Raw genomic sequence first — 22,113 nt, 5'->3', positions numbered from 1 at the left:
AGGAGCGCCCTTGTGAGTTTTCCGTTGATGCCAGGCATGGCTTCTTTTGCCTGTCTGCATCCAGTCTGGTTCAGCCAGTGTTCTGTGTGTAGTTTCCCTGTACGTGCCAGCAGCATTGAGCGTACCTTGCTAAATGGTATCGGAAGAATCGGTTCCGGACCAATCGCCCCCGCATTCGATCCTTGCCTGGCAAGCTCGTCCGCAGCATCGTTACCTCGGGATCCACTGTGTCTCTTGATCCATTGTAGGGTGATCTTGTTATTATGACATACCTCCATTAGTCGTTCGTGGCATTCGTGTATAAGTTTGGATGTAACTATATGGCTATTTAGAGCCATTAAAACTGCTCTACTGTCGGAGAGTATGCGGATGGAGGATCCTACTACCTTCCTTGCAGTGATGGCAGCCGCCGCGTTTATGATGCCCATGCACTCAGCTTGGAATACCGAGTTATGGGCTCCTAGCGGAGTGGTGATCGACATGTTCAGGTCTTCTGAGAAGGTTCCAGAGCCCGATCCGCTGTCTGTTTTGGACCCATCAGTGAAGATTCTCAGCTCCCGGGGATTGAGTCCTTCATGATTGTCGTCCTCATATAACTGTATTTTGTACCTTTTATCGAAGATAGCTTGTTTGTGAATCCGGTCCGTGCCTGACCTAAGCACTGGAAATTCGTCATACACCTTTTCCAGGCATTTTGTGTGAAGAGCTCCTGTGATGTTAGACCATATCTTGAGGGTTCGCAACCTTACCGCTGAGAGACTGGCCTCTTGCTGTATGTGTAGGTGCAGCGGTGGAAGGTTTAGCATGACCTCCATGGCTGCAGTCGGGGTAGACCTCGTGCAGCCAGTGGTGGCCGCGCATGCGAGCCTTTGAAGTCTTTGTAGTTTGTCTCGTACGTTGCCTAGGTTTGTTCTTGGCCACCAAACCAGAGCACAGTAACAGAGTAAGGGGCGGATTATCGTCTTATAGAGCCAGAGGGTAATTTTCGGGTTGAGTCCCCACCTCTTACCAATCATCCTTCTGCACTGCCAGAAGACAACTCCCGCCTTGTCTATCCGTTTGTTGATGTTGAGTTAGTCCTAAGTACTTAACTTCATCGGACAGCTGTAGCTCAGTTTGGAAAAGTGTTGGTCTGGTAAAGTTGGTCGCACCTTTATATGGGACAGTCAAAATTTTTTTCGCGATTTCGGAATTGGTCCCATAGTAAAAGTTGTTAAGTATGACCTATAAAGTCGCTGCGCAGAGTATGACTGGTGGTTAAAAGTTCACCCTGTATAAAATTTTTAAGTAAAAAGAAATATGTACCTACCTATGATTAAGACGAAAAAAGAGACTAAACGTCGAAGTAAGGTAACATTATTGTGTCTGGTTTTTATAATTTTAATTATAATTTCAGTAATTAAAACCGATACTCTATAAATTCCATTCAATACGTATCGTAACAGTCACCACAGTTTCGACCGGTAAAAGCCAGTTATCGTTACCCATGCGCAAATAAATGAGTGTAGCTTCATTGTTTATTACTCGATCTGTATGTTTTAAGACTCATTATATTCCTTGATAATGAAGCAATATGTTTTATATTAAACAAAATTTGCGGAATGCTAATATTTACGGAGATTTTTACAAAATAAAAAATAATAATTTTATAAAAAAACTGTTTTTTGTGATTATTTTTTTTCCTATAGGTTTCACGTAAATGTTTGTAGAAAAGGAAATAATCTCCATAATATAAGCTATTATTTGACACCTCGATTATTAAAATCGGTTAAGTGGTTTTCGAGATACACCGCCAAAAAGAATAGGTCCGGCCGCCATCTTTGTGACGTCATTACTATCCCCTCCACCATTTTTCCGCTTTACTACCGCATGTACGGTGATCAGGAGAACTGTCCGAACACATTGATACCGGTTGTGGGTAAGGCCGAGCTGAGTCAATTAAATCTGGCCTCGGAGCGGCTTGGCGACCGTACTAAGTGTAAGTTTTATCGACATCATAACGTGACGAACGCGTTTGCGTTAAGTGTCATTTTGTATAGGATTTTGAGTTTCCAAAACGTCCCGCTTGGCGCGCTCTTTCTAAATCACATACACATTTTGTATGCCAGACTAAACGCAAACGCGTACGTCACGTTTCGAAATCGAATTTATTTACACTAGGGGTACAGTACCCCTAGTGTAAATTTTATCGACATCATAACGTGACGAACGCGTTTGCGTTAAGTCTAATTTTGTATAGGATTTTGAGTTTCCAAAACGTCCCGCTTGGTGCGCTCTTTCTAAATCCAATACAAAATGAGACTAAACGCAAACGCGTACGTCACGTTTCAAAATCGAATTTATTTACACTAGGGGTACTGATTGGTACTGGTACTGGTAACGGCATTTATTTGTGTGATGAGCATGGATATTTTTTCCTGAGTCATGGGTGTTTTCTATGTATATAAGTGTTTATAAATATTTATATATCTTATATATCGTTATCTAAGTACCCTCAACACAAACCTTATTGAGCTTACTGTGGGACTTAGTCAATTTGTGTAATAATGTCCTATACTATTTATTTATTTTTCGCCTACTTAGGAAACAGACCTTCTGGTTTACTTTTAAGAAACCTTTTGTACAAGTTTTGCTAATGAAATTAGTTTTTTAAGAATTCTTTTGTACAAGTTTGTTTATGAATTAAATTAAATTAAAAAAATATATATTTATTTTATGATATAGGAGGCAATCGAAGACGAGCAGACGGATCACCTGATGGTAAGCGATTACCGCTGCCGATGGACACCTGCAACACCTTAGGGGTTGTAAGTGCGTTGCCAGCCTTTAAGATGGGAGTACGCTCTTTTTTTTGAAGGTTTGAAGAAACTTATAACAAATTGTGTCTTAATATTTTCAATAATGTATTCACATTCAGAGAAAATGAAGACTACGAGTATGTTTGTATGAAAAGGTGGTTTGGCACTTTTGTCTTAAGGTTACTCAAGATGGACAGATCAGTAACAGCAAACAGCCTTCAAGTTTTGTTGCAACTAACAAAGTTGGAAACAAAAACCGCTGATTTCGTGGCCATACGGTATCACGCAGTAATCAGCATGTCGTGACATGTCGTGCGATTGATGCCCCCGGCTGCGATACGCCACTGCATACGCCACTGTCCTATATGTACACACCGTGGGCTCGCGTAACACGACAGATTTTAAACACGCATTCCCTGAGGTCATTAGGAGCAAAAAATGTTTTACGACTTTTGGTCAACATTGGCAAAAAAAAGTGTGTGTGTGTCGTGTGTGTGTTTCTGCACATGACACGTTATTTCTTTTTACATCTTAGTAAAGAAAACGTTTATTTGGTAAATATACTAAAAACTAAACTACAAAACTTAAAAACCTAGATCTAAAAATAAATAAAACTAGACTTAAAATAAAATAAAACTATCCCCCTGCGGCATGGTGCCGTAGATGCTAGCAGCATTTCCTCGCTGTATCGCAAGACTAATTCTTTGAGCGAGGAAGCTGCCAGCTCTGCGGTCACCAGTGACCTCTCTAATTTAATCTAATCTTAGTGAATAATAAAATATCGGTCTTGTTTTAGAGATGTACGCCATGCTGATAAAAAGTCACAGCGGTACGATGCTGATCTGTCAATGTCACAACGCCACTTTTGATACTGACATATCGATATCGTACCGCTTCTTATAAGCATTGTTCGAATCGGGTCGTAGGTTATATGTTGTATTCATTGGCAAGTTGATATACTAATTATAATTATATAATAAACCAAATTGCTGTAACCCCCAAAAATGTGCCTAAAATAATATAAATTGCAAAGGCAGTCAAAATCCCTTCTTCGATGTTTTTCCGCTCTGAGGGCCTACCGCGAACCACGTTCGACGTGTTGCCTCCCTGTCACACTTACGTACGAATTCACTAGTGCGACAGAGAGGCAACACGTCGAACGTGGTTCGCGGTAGGCCCTCTGGTGTAAGATTTTATTTCGCGGGTTACAGCATTATTGATTTCTTGCGTCGATTTCCATACGCCTTCTATTTGTGTTTGTTCGATAATATAATCTCATCTTCATGTTCAAAACCAACCCTTGTTTTCTTATGCATTACCCCCGACCCTCGAGCGTTATTAGAACTCTATAAATTAATATCGTTTTGACATCACTCGCACTTAGAGGCTAATACAGGTTGTATTACTCTATGTATCAGTTACATTAAACATCATTGCCATAAAGAAATGAATGGCCACCGAAAGAAGTATTACGACAGATTATTTTCAGAAATTTTAATTTGTTTTTATTTAAATAATTTAAATATTTAATAATTATAATAAGCGGTGGTGGCCGAGTGGATATGACGTCCGACTTTCAATCCGGAGGTCGCGGGTTCAAATCCTGGCTCGTACCAATGAGTTTTTCGGAACTTATGTACGAAATATCATTTGATATTTGCCTCTAGCTTTTCGGTGAAGGAAAACATCGTGAGGAAACCTGCATGCATCTGCGAAGAAATTCAAAGGTGTATGTGAAGTCCCCAATCCGCATTGGGCTAGCGTGGGGACTATAGCCCGAGCCCTCTCGCGCATAAGAGGAGGCCTGTGCCCAGCAGTGGGACGTATATAGGCGGAATTATTATTATATTTTTATTTAAATAATTATGGCTTCATTCCAGTAAGACTATTTCGCCAGTACCAAGGTATTAGGCGCTTTAAATACGACTAAAATTGTACGGTTAGTACAAGAAAGTGTACGGTGATTTTATTAACTCTTGTAAAGCGATAGCTGGACTTTACAAGTAACACGTGGACTATCAGCCGTTGACTCCAAAATGGTGTTAAACGCGTTTCAAGATTAATTCTGCACTGCACACTACCAAATTAGTTAACTGTATAATAAGCTATCGAAATTACACTTTAAACATGAATGAGCAATAAACAAAGGAGTTAATCACGAAGCTAACTATCAAGATGGCGCTCGAACCGGAAGTTTAATACAATTCATGAATCTGGATTAGACATGGATCTGATCTGTCAGTGTCAAAAATAATATTTTTTCAACCAAAAACGTCATTTTTGACACCGACAGATCAGATCCATAACTAATCCTAGATCTGGATTAGTTATGGATCTGATCTGTCGGTTAACCTGTTATTAAAATAAGAATACGCCTGTGAGATTCTGCCGTAATATCAAAATTCTAACATCTATTTTGACATTTATGACAGCAGTCCAATCGGCAGTAATGTCACGCTGCAATACTGCAGCATATGGACGGTAGAGAAAGGACGACAATCTCGCATGGCAGAACTGGGTACTTGACACATGTTGAATATTATAACAAAATTTAGTTAAATGGAGAGAAAATGAGCCATCCATTATAAAAAAGTGGAATTTAAAAAGTTATATTGAAATTATAAAAAATACAAGGCTCCGAAATCTCAAAAAAAAAAAAAAAATTTTTTTTCATTCAAAAATAGAAAACAAAATGGTACCATTAGGTTCCTTACATTTTATTGAAAAATAAATTGTATCAACTATACACATAAACGCAATATTTCTGGGTCAAAATGGCAATTTCCTTGATCATACATTTAGGACAGACTTATATGATGTGACGTCACATCACATTATCATTTTGTTAGAGGCGTTTCAATCGTCGAGTGCGAGCGTCAGACTTTAACTCTCATTTCTGATCTTTGTGTTGCTTAAATGCCATGAGCCCTATATAGACATTTGATCCTCAGGAAAATCAAGATCGTTTGACATTATTTACAAAAAACAGTCAAGTAGCCAACTGTTGCAAAAGTGACCATGTTTCAGCTTTAAATAATAGTTCCTAATCTCTCCGGTGGCGCTAGGTAGGCGCATGTGTATTACATGAACTATAGAGGTATAATAAATAGAGATGAAATGGGGGAGGGGCAACAAATAACCCGACCAAATTACGAAGGTTTTGTTTGGTATGTTGTCAGGAATGTTAAAACGTGTTTTTAATTTGGTCGCATTGCGTATGTTCTGCCCCTCACGGGCGCACGCGTATGGCACAGTATCTATATAAGATACTGGTTCTATGACATTTAATTTCGGTATATTGTGGCACCACCTATTTAATGTTATTTGATGGACACTTTTAATACGTAGAGATTTTGCTCCAAATGGCAAAAAACGGAACCCTTATAGATTCGTCATATCCGTCTGTCTGTCCGTTTATGTCACAGCCACTTTTTTCCGAAACTATAAGAACTATACTGCTCAAACTTGGTAAGTAGATGTTTCTATGAACCGCATTAAGATTTTCACACAAAAATAGAAAAAAGAAAAATAAATTTGGGGGATTCCCCATACTTAGAACTGAAACTCAAATTTTTTGTTTTCATCAAACCCGTACGTGTGGGGTAAATTATGGATAGGTCTTCAAAAATGATATTGTGGTTTCTAATATCATTCTAAACCGAATAGTTTGCACGAGAGACACTTCCAAAGTGATAAAATGTGTCCCCCCCCCCTGTAACTTCTAAAATAACAGAATGATAAAACTAAAAAAAATATATGATATACATTACCATGCAAACTTCCACCGAAAATTGGTTTAAACGAGATCTAGTAAGTAGTTTTTTTAATACGTCATAAATGGTACGAACCCTTCATGGGTGAGTCCGACTCGCACTTGGCCGCTTTTTTTGCATTCCATACTGCAGCAGTAATCCTGGTGCATGAATCTGAATGAGGAAGATGCACTTCGAGTGATGTCAAAATTACATCAAACCGGGAATGTCCAAACGCCTCTCCGTCCATCTTATTATTTTCCGGCCCCGTATTTTATTGACATTGTCATAATCATGTTTTCCGGGTGAGTTCCATTCGTTCCGGTTTAGTGATTCCGTCCGGAGAGATTAGGTGAGGTGCCAAGATAGTTTTCATAGTATAGGAATAATATTATATTATAAATAACGTTAAAGTTTGTGCATATTAGCGCTGGTGGCCTAGCGGTAAGAGCGTGCGTATTGCAATCCGGAGGTCGCGGGTTCAAAATTCGGCTCGTACCAATGATTTTTTCAGAACTTATGTACAAAATATCATTTGATACCTATTTACCAGTCGCTTTTCGGTGAAGGAAAACATCGTGAGGAAATCGGACTAATCCCAATAAGGCCTAGTTTACCCTCTGGGTTGGCAGGTCAGATAGCAGTCGCTTTCGTAAAAACCAGTGCCTACGCCAATTCTTGGGAGTTGCCAAGCGGAGCCCGGGCTCTCGCGCGGGACAACGCAAGCAGGAGGATGTTAAAGTTTGTGCATAAACAAAGATAAGTAAAGTAGTTCAATATATGGAAGCCGAAGGTAAATTTGAAAATTGAAAAAATGCCGCAAAGATACATTAAGGGAGAGTCGGCTATATTGTACCGTCGGTTAAATAAATAAAATTAAATAAACATTCTTACTCAAATTGACAAAGTCCCACGGTAAGCCAAGAAGGCTTTTGTTGTGGGCACTCAGCTATCGATATATATAATATACAAACACTTAAATACATAGAAGGAAGTATTCATGCCTCAGGAACAAATATCTGTGCTCATCACACAAATAAGTGCCCTTATCGGGATTCGAACCCAGAACCATCAGCTTCACCACCGGATAGCAATATAATTATGCACGTGCAATAGGGATAGCAACGGGTAGTTCAATGCACGAAAATCTAAATGGAAAGCGTCTCTGCGTCCTTCATAAACGAAATATCCAAGTTTAAGTATAAACTGGTACGATATTACCGACTTTCCCCTATGTATATGGTATCGATCGGCCCAATCTCGCTATTGGGAACTCTTTCTAAGATGCTAGAGAGGCTACTAAAAAGTAGCAGGGGTTCTACTGGATTTGAGCTGAGCTTTCGACAGTGTTAATCATGCCACACTGTTAGGTAAGTTACAACATCATTGAGTCAGAAAAAAATCATTATCTCTTTTACAATTATACTTAATGAACAGGAATCAATTTGTAGAGATAAGCTACATGCACGATAATTATGAAAAAACCTACAAATCCATTGTAGCCAGCATATACACAGGAGTGCCACAGGGTTCAATACTAGACCCAATTTTCTTCAATCTGTTCATTAATAACATGATTACATTCTTCCACAATAATGTACCCGACAGTAAACTAGTAGTTTTTGCTTATGATTCTAGCACTGTCATATCGGCAGATAATATTTCAGAGCTAAATACAAACGTAAATTATGCTCTTGAAACTTTCCGGTTCTGGTTAAAGATAAATAGCCGATTACATGGATTTCCCGGTATGTAGCGGAAATGCGTAGAGGCAAAACGAAAACGTGTTGTGATTAGCGTGGAATAGGTTAAGACAACCAATTCAAACTTATGAATCTAAGTCAATTTCATCGTCATATAATAAGTAAATGTCGGTAAAAGATCTCTTCCTTCTTTCCATCCTGGGGTGTAGGGCTCAAACCATATTCTTCCACTGACTCCGGTCTTGGGCAGCTTGGATAACCTCCTCCCTCCCCATTCCCAACACACCCAACTCTTGCTCCACGGAACAGCGCCAAGTAAATTTAGGGTGACCATGTTTCCGTTTTCCGGGCATCTTCCAAGTCAAGACCACTTTGGATGTCCGGTTATGCTCCTTAAGTGAGCGTTGGTGATCCAGTGAGGCCAAAAGATGAGTAAAATTCGCCTTAAGCATTTGTTCACAAACACATGGTGAAAGACCAATATAAGTCAATATTGGTGCAAGCGAGATCACTGCAAGTACATGTTTATAGCCAATAAATATTAATTTAAAGTTTGAATACACCTTCTTGTTCAACTATTTACAATAGCCAAGTTTGAACGTCAAGTGTGCGGCGTAGCATCGTAGCTGTGTCGTAGAACTTTCGTAGCACCTGCTACGGTTGAAACTATCTCTTGAAGGCAGTAGGTTCAGAAAACTGAGTTTTTAAAAGACGTAGCGATTATATGGATCACAATACGGCTACGATAAATTTAATTAGCAATCTTGAGGCCTTTTTCGAGGGACTGTATTAATTCGAATCCTAAGGTTTAGATTTTCACTCCATATAAAAAAAAATCACAAACAGATCTAAAATGCACTTTGAACATTTGTAACAATGAAAATTGCTTCTAAAAATCGGCAATATCATGTTTGAGGAACGTATAGATTACTTTTTTATCTATTTAAACGTTTAAAAAAACTAATCTAAAGTTTATATAAGTATTTTTTTGCAGTTAATTGTTATTCCATACAAAATTGTCCCGATTTCAACTTCATTACTTATTATTATTAAATTTATTTTATTTTAAAGTAATTGTTCACACACATATTTCAATCTAAGGTATCCTAATTCATCATGCACGCAATCACTTTAGACCTGCAGTATAACCTTCAGTCATTTGATTCTGTACCTTAGCACATACTTTATAGAGTCTGTTTCTGCACGCATCACTACTGCAGAATTTGACGATACAATCGTGTATACAAATGCCATTAAAATTTGTACCTTATTCGCTGTACCATAGAGTATACATTAATTTACTAAATTGCTGAATTTGTATTGGATTCGCCTGTCGCGTGACATCATCGCGTGATTCTTATGCGACAGTGGTATCTTGCTTGTATAAATAGTCTTATCTTTAAAGGAAATACAAGTCGCTTACGACTTTTTTCAATCGAGATACAATGCATACTTATTCTAATGGCTACCTAGCGTTTTAGAAAGACTAGTACGGGTGAACTCTCATCGCGTTTAGTAGTTATGAATGTCTAGGGTCTTATTTATATTGGACATAATTTTGGTCTAGGTCTGGTCGGTTGGCAGATATTGCTATTTTTCAAGTTGGTAAATTGTTTAGTGCATTGCAGTGGAACATGCTTGTATGGCTGCATATGCGGGACTTTGAAAAAATAAATGTGATCGTTAGCGATTCTAGTCAGTAGTTTTGTGAAGGCCCTTGAGAGCTATTGGCGGAATATATATTTGTATTTGTAAACATTTTTATTTTTTTGCACTTCATACACCTGCATTAACTTGTGATCAATATGAAAACTTAAAAAAAAAAATACCTATCTCTGCTTCAAATATCGTATTATACATCGTGGGCCGGTAAGACCCGACAGATTTTAAGCACGCATTACTGAGGTCATAATGAGCAAAAAATTGTATATGATTTTTGGTCTTTTTTGCGTTTTCTGGGAACATCTTAGGAAAAAAACCATTTTTTTTTTTTTTTTTATTACATTACAACGAATAAGCAAAGTTTTTTTTTCAGAAAGAAATTACGAGTTTTATTTAATGACTGTCAGTAGTTATATCTAAACCAAGTCGAATAGTGGCAGAGTCACAGCCGATAAGATGTTTTTCACTAACAATACGTTATTACAGAACCCCTAGTGTCATTTTTATCGATAGCGTGACGTGACGTACGCGTTTGCGTTAAGCCTCATTTTGTATGGGATTTAGAAACAGCGCTAAGCGGGACGTTTTGGGAACTCAAAATCCCATACAAACTACTAAGTTAAGACTTAACGCAAACGCGTACGTCACATCTCGCTATGGAATAAATTTAACTAAGGGTACAGAAACAAATTGTTACAAGTCTTACAAGAATTGTCATTATCTCCAAAACAAGACCGATTTCATAAAACTTTGTAAATCATTTTAGTCTCTAAATGCGGTCAAGAATACACCTTTAAAATCTGTCGGGTTATACCAGCCCACGGTGTACAGAGACAGAATATAATACAGTTTTTGCATTACTTATATTTCATATTATCCTCTTCTGGAGATATAATATACAATAAACTACGTAACATTTCTTCTCATATCTGACAGAGACGTTATAAAACATATAAGACAATTACTGGCTCTGGATTAATCACAAAAAGTTGATGAAAGAGGAGGAGAAGGGGGGAGGAGATTGAATTTTCCGTTGTCGCTGCAGACGACGTGAGCGTTTCGTGTGTGGCCACTGTCATAGCAAGTTGAGAAAACTAGTACGTTGAAAGTGACCTAAATGTATTCGAGAAAATGATGGTACGGTCGTGCCTCTTTGTTTTTCTCGGCGCCATCTTGTGATATTTAACAAATTTAACACATATCAGTGAAAGAATAAGGAAAAAGTTAAACGGCGGTCTAAAAGTTTTAATCGTGTGTCAAAAGACGGCAGTGAATTTACTAGTTTTCTTTGACAATCCACCTCATTCATAAAGCCAATATACATCACAAAATTAAATTAGTATTACAGTTAAAATTAAAATTGAGATCAAAATTTCAATTTCAATAATGCGATCGATAAAAAAAATACAAAGGCAATCCATACAAGTCTAAAATAAATTTGGAATTACATTCAAAATTAAAATTGAGATCAAAAATTAAAATCAAGATCAAAACCAAAATTTAAATTAAAATCAAATTAAAAACGAAATATGGTACAATTTTAAGATCTGATTCAATCTAACAATATAATTTAATTTTACATAGTATTTTGGTGTGTACATTCTGAAAACCGCTCATATCGTGGCCTCGTCGTGAGGGGAGCGTCACATATTGCCTGCCAGCGTCATAGTGATGGGTCGTTAACATTGTCTTCAGCGTTCACACTTTTATAAAGTATATTTACTTTATGAGTTTAGAAAATATACACAGTATGGTGCTTTATTAAATTTGATATTAACAAACATCATTATTATACCTAGAGATTTTTCTAGCACGGACAAAGCAACGCAAGAGACTTCCTTCCGATATTTAGTTTATCGATATATTGTATTATCGATATCTTATAACTGTCATAATAATGTCTTAATGTCGTAATAGATGAACAAGAATTACGAAACTATCAATTTATTAATAATTTACCTACATACTGTATATTTAAAAGAAAATCCATGACACACAAATATACCGAGATTGCCCTCCAAATGGCCATCGCACAATAAAACCACCATACAGGTTTTTTACATGATTCTCGAAGTAATCTATCCATTTTTTACATATTTTCGGATTTCAAACTGCTTTGAGTCTTTGAAAAAATCCACTTTTATTGATTTAAAGATTTTTCAACTTCCACTGATGTAATGGGAGTATACCGGATGCTATACGAATAAATAAATAAATAAGCGGGAATATGGAAAATGATTAAGGTTGAAGGGTTACTTATCGATAATAGGATTGTCGAATTTTATTTTGTCAAGTACAAGACAAAATCTCTAGGTATAATTATTATCAAACCTTCAAGAAAAGAGCGTACTCCCATCTTAAAGGCCGGCAACGCACTTTTTTTTTTTTTATAAATATTATAGGACATTATTACACAAATTGACTAAGTCCCACAGTAAGCTCAATAAGGCTTGTGTTGAGGGTACTTAGACAAATATATAATATATAAATATTTATAAATACTTAAATACATAGAAAACACCCATGACTCAGGAACAAATATCCATGCTCATCACACGAATACATGCCCTTACCAGGATTTGAACCCGGGACCATCAGCTTCGTAGGCAGGGTCACTACCCACGAGGCAAAACCGGTCGTCAAAACCCCTCTGGTGTTGCAGGTATCCATGGGCGGCGGTAATCGCTTACCATTAGGTGATCCATCTGCTCGTTTGCCTCCTCTACCATAAAAAAAAAAAAAACGAACGAGCGTGAAGCGCGAGTGAAAAATTTTCGTTTCAACTTGGAAAAAATTTCATTAATTTCTCTTTTTTTTAATACCACGTCGGTGGCAAACAAGCACACGGCCCGCCCGATGGCGAGCAGTCACCGTAGCCTATGGACGCCTGCAACTCGGGAAAACCTCATGCTCAGAAACTGGGTAGTTGTTCTTCTACTAAGTGTGCAGAAGATGATACGTTTCTGCACTAGAGCATTTCACTTTCCCAGTACGGTATTTTCGTTTATATTACGATAAGCAATTAAAATTTGATATTAAACGGATTTTTTGTACATTGTCCATTCTAATATTTAATTCCCCATTCCATAAATCACGATAATTTTATTTAAATTGTTAATTGAAAGTGCTCTCAAAAAATACTATAAAAGTTTATACGTACCGTAAAACTACACAACTACACTAGTCCAATACTGCAACTATGGTCCACAAGTTCGAAAGGAAATTAAGTATCTATATGTTCCTTTTGGTTTACTCCTAGTTTTACCTTCCATTTATAAACATACTTTGCCTTAGAACTACAAAAATATAGTAAAATATACACCTGAACGAGAAAAATTTAGTTTATTTGTTAGGAGCTTTAGGAGCATAGTTGGGAGCTTTGAACTATAGTTGGGGGGTTTTACGGTACTTAAATGTTTTGTACGAGTTTTACATTTTCTGCTACCTAAAGGTTGTCTGGAAGAGATCGCGTTTTAGCGATAAGACCGCCTGTTGTTACCTGGTTCTATTTTCCTTTAAAATGTATTTGTAGTTTTACATGTATGTAAAATGTATAAGTATTGGTGCATCACATTACTTTGCCTCTCTTGTGGATAAAATGCAACTTTCTCATCAGTTTTTAAAGAATAAAGAGTATTTACGAGTTGGTGTGACGAAAACTTTATTTATCGACCGAAATTAAAGGCGTGTATATCACAGAGAAATATTACACCTTTCGTAATCGCTTCAGACGTATCACATGATAGTAGATTGACACGCTAAATATGCCTCACATTCAATATAAACTCTAACTGCATTCAATAAAGTCCAATTTTCAATAAAACATAAACTCCACATATAACCTTTTAGAAATTATTTCTCAACGTATTTCCTTGCAAATTAATGATAATGAATTGCAAACGTCACGTTGTGAAAATGAGATGCATTAGAGGATTAATGATGAGTGTGAAAAGGACAGAAAGGGAGTAAAATAAAATGAGTGGTCCTCAACGGAGTATGCCTGACATGTTTGACGATGGGGTTTCATTTGATTTGTAGGTGTAATAAAAAGTGATTATAATTTAAGGCGGTATACGAAAGGGGAAAACCCATTACTCGTTATTAGATATTTATTTACAGTATATATGAAAAGCAATGGTATTAATTAAGAAAAATATATAAATCAATATAAATACCATATGAATTACTTAATGTAATTTTTTTTATATGTAATGAATTCTTATTTTGGTCCATAAAGGCTATTCTTATCTTATCTTATCTATTTACAGTACATAATAGTGTTAATTTACTGCACTAGTGCGATAATTAGCACATTAAGTACTGTAAAACATTGTACGATACATGTGCGAATAGGTAATTCGCAACTTCTCTCTATTAAAAAACACTCTCTTTGGTCGTGGTTTAATTTACCGAGAATTTCCTATTATTCGCACTTGTATCGTAACGGACTTATTATCATTGTTCACACTATCATTCAAATTCTGGTATTTCAAATGTGTGGATCTCGTTCTTACTTATATATTTTAGTGAAATTCTAAGAAAAAATATATAGGTACTTAGCAGATTTTTAAGATAGGTACTATTGTGAATCTGACTTCACCAGCATTACTGTTACAGTATTGCAGCGCGACATTACTGCCGAATGAAATGTGCCTTGGAGACCCTCTACATCTCTAAGGATAATTTAATATCTTTTTTTATATTTTATCTCTGACACTTAGAGACTTATACATCTCTAAAGAATGTTAGTATTTGTTGGTTTTATTTTTTATCATAGTTTTTTTGTGTAATTTGACATTTAGAGACAGTATACATCTCTAATAAAGTATTTAATATTTCATCGATTCCATATTTGTAATTTTTATTGTTTGTAAAAATGGACATGTAAAAGTGCCCTGTGGCCTATTTGCTGAATAAATGTTTGATATTTGATATTTGAAGATTCCGGGCATATCATCAATTTTCGGTCCGATTCGAAGAATAATTAAGACACGTTTAAGATCTTGGAAAGATCGATAACTAAACGACATGTAAAAATTGACGTTTATTTCGATTCCGCTGTGATCCCAATAAGATATACCTACGATATTTCTAACGTCAAAATTACATTTGTTGCCCGAATCGAGCTGCTTCTGTCAATTATACGACATACAAACGATATCTAAATGAGAACTTATATAAACCAGAATTCGTTATCGTTATCGTATCTCATTCTTCGAATCGGGCCGTAGGACATTTGCAGCAGTAATGTCGCGATAGAAAAATGTTCGTTCAGTAATGCAGCCAACTGAATTGCTGCACCGAACGCCAAAAGAGTCATTTTATCAAGTTTTTTTTATGAATTTTGACGTTTCCTGCAGTAAAAGTAGGTATTTTAATTTCTTATCGTAAATTTGACTGTCATACAAACTTTCATAAGTTCTCATAGAAACTTTTTCTAGCAAAACTCCCATGGAAAATGGTTAAACATTGTTACGAATTTTAACAAATGTTTCATCAGATAACAAGCGTAACAATGGCTGAAAAAAGTATAATAAAGTATCCATTGTTGGCCGTGAAGCGAAATGAAACAGGCCGATTCTGTTTGCACAATTTGAAATGATTTTAAACTTTTAATTGTACATACAACCCTACGCCGAGTCAGATGACGCTACGGAGCCACGCTGTTACGTCGTCGCCCAAATCCAATGCTTAAATTGTATTTGTTGTAATTTATTTTATCTCGTATTTATGTATTTTTTTATATGTTTTGTAGTTCGCAGTGCCTTAGTAGTAATACTATAATACTGTGTAACTAATTTTAATAATAACATAAATAAATAAATACATATGTTAATCTCAATGAAAAATCAATGACGATCAACTCTGGCCAAAAACGTGGGACGTGAATCCACATCTTTGGTGCCGGTCCAACGCGTTTCCAATTGCGTCAGCTGACTGTACATCCATCATCATTGCTGATTTTAATTATATTTTTAACCCCCGGCGCAAAAATGAGGAGTATTATATGTTTGACGCCAATGTCTGTATATGGCTTAAATGGATGGACCGATTTCGATGCGGCTTTTTACGTGAAAGCAAGTGTCCTTGGGCACAAAAAAAAAACAGAAGGTCCGTTCCCGCCGTTCTTGAAAATACATACCTAAACTTGCCCGACTCACTAGGGTTGCTTCTGTATTAATTTTGAATTTTAAAAAGGAGTAGGTAATATAAGTGTACAGACATACATACATCGATTCATTTATGCATACATCTTATCATGTTTACATTCCTTAGAGACGCATTTTGACGTACATGACAGTAGGTACCTACGTAGCGGCGGGGACGTCAAGTGAGCAACGCGCGCACAGCCCGACTAAGCTCTGCCTGAGAGTGCCCGAGAACGCCTGTAAATGTAACGTCTGTGTTCATAAATGTCACGTCTGTGTGCGTGCGGCGAAAATGGCACTTTGTACTGAGCGGACTCTCTGCTCCGGCGCGCGCCACCGCTATTTACTTTGTGCCTTGGGGTAGTTCTAAGTTATGTTTAATAAAAATCGATCCAGTAGCTTGAAAACTATCTTTTCGAAAATGTAAGTAATTTGTGGTATAAAATATTTTTATTTGCATTATTATTTGTGTTTAAATTAAAGACATTTTAAATGTGTTTGTTAAAAAATAGAGTTCTCTGAATCTGAATAAAAAAAAAAAATTATAATAAAATAAATAAATAAATATAGGATATCCATACACAAACTGACTAAGTCCTACAATACGCTCAAAAAGGCTTGTGGTACTCAAACAACTATAAATATAATATATAAATACATAGCCGCCGGTGAGTAAGGATGCCAGAGTTCAACGAGGGAGCGGAGTATTAGGGTCGGCAACGCGCATGTAACACCTCTGGTAACAAGCGTCCATAGGCTACGGTAACCGCTTACCGCCAGGTGGGCTGTAAGCTTGTTTACCACCGACGTAGTATATAAAACACATAGAAATCACCCATGACTCAGGAACAAATTATCAGTGCTCATCACCCAATTGAATGCCCTTATCGGGATTCGAACCCAGGACCATCGGCTTCATAGGCAGGTTCACTAGTCACTGCCCACTAGGCCAGACAGGTTGTCAAAATATTGATTAAAATTAAAATATATTAACCCTTTACCAGGCTAAGGGAGATATATTTCCCACATACGGCACTTCAAACTTGTGTTCTATTTTCGATGAGTAAGATTGACATTCGATTTTCATTTTTGAACTGTCAGCCTGATAAAGGGTTAAGATGAAACCCCATATCACATTTTCAAAACAGAATTGGCCTCTACGAAATGAAAAGAAGCTTAATGATACCTTTATCGATGGATTACTGTTGGGGATTATTTATCGATGTAATATCGTTGCGTTAAAATTAACAAACGCTTACGCAAATATTTTGCGAGTTGTTGTGAAAGCGAGAATTTATTTTCACATTACTGCGGATTTTGTAAGGTATATCGACTTTAGGTATTTCGTTCAATAGGTATATCAACGTAACTTTCGTGTATTAGGAATATCAGCTTTAGGTGTTTATATTCAGGCACTCGAAATGACTTTTATTTAAGTACTCAACTGACTAATTAGCCCAGTTTTCGCAACATTTGGCGTAACCATGACAACCCTATCTAGACCAGTCCACACGTTCGCTACGTTCCTCAACAGTGTTATAGTGGCGCAACACATGACAAGGCATGTAAATACTCATCTCTTTGCCTGTCAAACGAGTTAATATACTCGCAAGTCTCAAACTGACTACTGGGCGCAGTTTTTGTAACACTTGGCACGTGTCGCGAATATCGCGAACCGGCTAAAAGTTGCCAACGACATGGAGTAGATGCTAGTAGTCACGTTTAAGTTAAATAACCGCTTCTAGGTTATTGTGGTTTTTTAGGTGAATTTAAGAGGGTAGATGCTCGAACGATAGTAGAAAAAGGACTGTGCGGACGACTACGGGGAGTAATATTTGCTTTTGGATCAATTAAAGGACTTGTGCTGCTGCTATTAAAATACCGAAGCTCGAAACACCAGATTGATAATCATGTGAAACTCATATTATATGTAGGTAATAAAGTAGGACACCAGCAATGAGTTATCTAGTCGTTATCTCACTAACGTCCAGGCCTCGTATAGGTATGTAGTATGTTTACGTATCGCATTTCAGTATCAGTAAAGCCATCAGCTTATTCGATAGGTTAATAAGTATGGTGAGCTTGACGATAGTACACGAACCATGGCGACCGTACGTAGGGGATTTACATTCGCTAAGTTCCTCAACACTGTTATAGTGGCGCAACACACGAAACGGCATGTAAATACTCATCTCTTTGTCTGTCAAATGAGTTAATACACTTGAAATTCTAAAACTGACTAATCAGCATAGTTTTACTAACACTCTAAGTAGGGCAATTACATTCGCTAGGTTCTTCAACAGTGTTATTATGGCGCACACAAAAAAGGCATATTAATACTGACCTCTTTGCCTGACAAACGCGTTAATACACTCGCTAGTCTGAATCAGATAATTCAACGCAGTTTTTCCCACGCCAGGCGCACCATCCATGGCGATCCTATGCAGGGCGATCACATCGCCTGGTCCCATAACAGTAAGTCTTGCGTCTTGCGAGGTGAATCGGACTGTGCCGAACTGGTGGCGCAATTACTGCGTCTTTTTGTCCCTACGCCAACCAGAGTCAATTTCCGGCCTCGTGACCGTGGTCTACTTGTCGGCCCGATTTCGCGAACCGTGTCTCATAGAAAATCCCCACTTGTTCACCCTTTACCTCTCCCCCTCCCTCCCTCCCCCTGAATGCGCTCTTAGCATCAGCGCCCGAGTGTGATTTATTTGCTGGCAGGTGGAGCGAAGTGCGAGATGAATTGTTGAGGTTCTGTGAGATGGATGCACGTCCTTCAACAGTTTGAATGTGTTTATTATATCTTAGTGTGGTAACCTGTCTAGAAACTGTCGATGCCTAATTAGTAATTGTACATAATATTATTAGTTAACCTATTTTTGTTTCAATTTGTTTGTTTGTTACAGTGATTTAGTATATACTGTTATGCTGTACAACTATTTCGGAAATTAATAATAACAGTGTTATAGTGTCATACATAATATATGTAATTACTTACCTCTTTGTCTGTCATACGCGTTAATACACTCGCTAGTTTGGAACTGGCTGATTAAAGCAGTCTTCCCCACGCCAGGCGCACCAACCATGGCGACCCTATGCAGAGCGACCACGCGTCGTTCGCTAGGTTCGGGCTGCGCGGGCGACGGTGCGAGCGAGCCGGAGCGGGAGCGGCGGCGGCGGAATGAGTCGCCGCGGTTGACAATTCCTGGAACAAGGGAATAATATTAATAAGGTTTTTTTAATCCTGTGTACCTAATACATACTGTACATGTATTTTACCTACATGAAGCTTCACAAAAAATATCTGAGAATAGAAAATATTAGCCTCTAATCTCATCTTGACCACTTACATATTTGCGTAACGTTGAAAATTCGCTGTTGACAGGTGTAATAGTACTACATGCCATGGCCATGATACTCGTGGTATAGAAGAGAGAGAGAACTTATTTCCCAATGATTCTTACGGTTTGTTTGCATGACTATAAATACATAAATAATATAGACTCAGTTTTAAACCGTCAGATGTCATAAACATAAATTATAATTATGCAAGAAACCACGCGGCACCGCTTCGTTGTTCCATTTTCAAGTGCACAAAGTGCCAGCGCATTATTTTGCATTGCGATATTAGCAGGAATTTTCTTTGTTACTGTTACTTGTGAATAATTATACTGAACAGTATAATTATTCACAAGTAGCTTCTGCCAGCATAGAACTCGTTAAAATTAAATCCCCCCCACTGTATACTCTCGTACTAATTTACAACCCCACTTATACCATATTGGGGGGTCAATTCCTGGAAAAAAAAAATTAAGGGTCTCCAACAACCTCGGTTCTCCATACAAACGTAGTTACGCTCTCATTTTAAAACGAATAGCTAGTTTTTACTTACAATAGGATAAGGTATATCTAGTCCTGTAGCTTCAGAGTTTGTATGTAGCTTCAGATACCATTGTTAAAAAAAGATAGTGAATTTAAGTTTTTCACACAATTTGTTTTCCCTCTATTTCGTTTGTTTTATAAACTGGAGCTATATAAACTAATTTATAGACTAGATATACCTTATGTCATTCGCTGGTGGCCTAGCGGTAAGAGCGTGCGACTTGCAATCCGGAGGTCGCGGGTTCAAACCGCGGCTCGTACCAATGAGTTTTTCGGAACTTATGTACGAAAAACCAGTCGCTTTTCGGTGAAGGAAAACATCGTGAGGAAACCGGACTAATCCCAACAAGGCCTAGTTTTACCCTCTGGGTTGGAAGGTCAGATGGCAGTCGCTTTCGTAAAACTAGTGCCTACGCCAAATCTTGGGATTAATTGTCAAAGCGGACCCCAGGCTCTCTTGAGCCGTGGCAATATGCCGGGACAACGCTAGGTGTGAAAAATAAACATCCTGTATTTAGTTTGTTTTATAAACTGGAGCTATATAAATGAATAACAGGAGTAGATATACCTCATGTCATTCTTTTTTTTTTCTGCGTGCAAAGTTTCATTACAATCCAACACGTAGTTTTGAATGAGAACGAAACTCCGTTTGTATGGGAAGGTGAAATTCAGCAGAGCTTGCTGCGGACTCTTTAGCAATTTTCACGGCTTAACTAAAATGAATGACACTAATTGTAAAATTAGCGTTATGTTACTATGGCTTACGACAGTTTAAATTCGAAAAAGTATTTGCCCGTTCCCAAGTTATTTCATATTACATATATTTCATATATTTTATTGCGTCCATGTTCATATGTAGGTACATATTAAGATGGTTAACATTATATAGTCGGTACATGATGCCCTGTTAGGGCATGGCAATAATCTTAATACTAGTGGAGACTGTTTACAAATAATAAACTAACCTAAACTTGTCATTACATAATTTGACAATACATTGCAAAATTCATTACTCATATATTTTATAATTGTATAGGTAATTCATTATCATAAAGGCTAAGGTTATAAAGCGGAAAAAAATATCCCTAAACTATCCCAATTACAATATAATCTCGAGCGGTAAAAATTACGTTTTTACCGCTACGGAGTTAATTTGTATGTAAAGTAGATTATGTAGGATCATTGTTTACGAAAACTTGCCAGCACTTAGTCCTAGCAAAAGCCTTGTTGAAACTTTGCTCTGCTGAGATAAGTTCGGCATAATCAGGAACGTAGTGCTTTATAGTACGCAAGGAATATACAGGGTGAGTCATGAGACGTGAGCAGGACTAAGCCTACACAATCAGTAAATGCTAATGGATCATTCACAATCATATTTAAGTAAAACAATCACGCTTTTTATCTGTTAACTTTTTTTACGGACTAATTTGATTATCTACAATCATGGACACCCTACAACACTTAATTAACAAATATAAAACCTCTGTAACCGTTATGACAAAAATTTTTAACAGTATAAAATAAATTAACTTTAATCTCACAAATACTGGTATGAAACAGTTGCTGATAATTTACTGAATACGCAGGCTTGATCCTGCTCACGTCTCCTGAATCATCCTGTATAGTGCTTTGGCACTGTTGTTCCCATACAGGGATAAGTTCGCCTTTGTGGTATTTAATTTACTCTGTAACTGTGTTTTTCGTGTTTTTATTTCTATGTACATTAAAGTATATACATACATACATACTGTTGTCAAGGCAAGTTTTTTTACAAGCTTCCATTTAACTTAAGGATGACTTACGCTAGACAGGCCCGTGTCCGGGCCCAGGCGTTCGACACGTCATTTTCTATGACGGCTGATCGGTGATCACGTGGTGCTTTCCATAGAAAACGAAGCGCCGGAAGCTCCGGCCTGGCCCCGGCCCGGTCTAGCGTGCATCATCATTTAACCCGGTTAGTTATTTAGTAAATGTGGGTCAAATCTAGGTAGCAAAATTAGACCCACTTCCCGATTTCCGATTGAGCTAAAATTTTACATTTATGTGTGTAGTTAATTAAGTCATAAGTCATAATAGTTTCCATTATATGGGAGAGGACACTGACTTCTGTAACACAGGTTTTTACCTAGCTCAGAAGTCAGGGACTTCAATACCTAAATGTACT

The 22,113-nt window shown here is 37.3% G+C and overlaps 1 protein-coding gene across 1 annotated transcript in view; it reads right to left on the bottom strand.

Moving 5' to 3' along the window:
* Nucleotides 1–22,113, bottom strand: part of LOC133523277 (GTP-binding protein REM 1) — a 234,981-nt gene that overhangs the window by 32,631 nt on the left and 180,237 nt on the right. The window contains exon 2 of the mRNA XM_061858767.1: nucleotides 19,066–19,272. Coding sequence (XP_061714751.1) covers nucleotides 19,066–19,272 — 207 coding nt within the window. The remainder of the gene's footprint in view (nucleotides 1–19,065; nucleotides 19,273–22,113) is intronic.

This window comes from Cydia pomonella, chromosome 12 (assembly GCF_033807575.1).
Source record: "Cydia pomonella isolate Wapato2018A chromosome 12, ilCydPomo1, whole genome shotgun sequence".
Lineage (NCBI taxonomy): Eukaryota > Metazoa > Arthropoda > Insecta > Lepidoptera > Tortricidae > Cydia > Cydia pomonella.
Note: the sequence above shows the minus strand (reverse complement) of the source record. Positions and strands in the feature narration are given on the sequence as shown.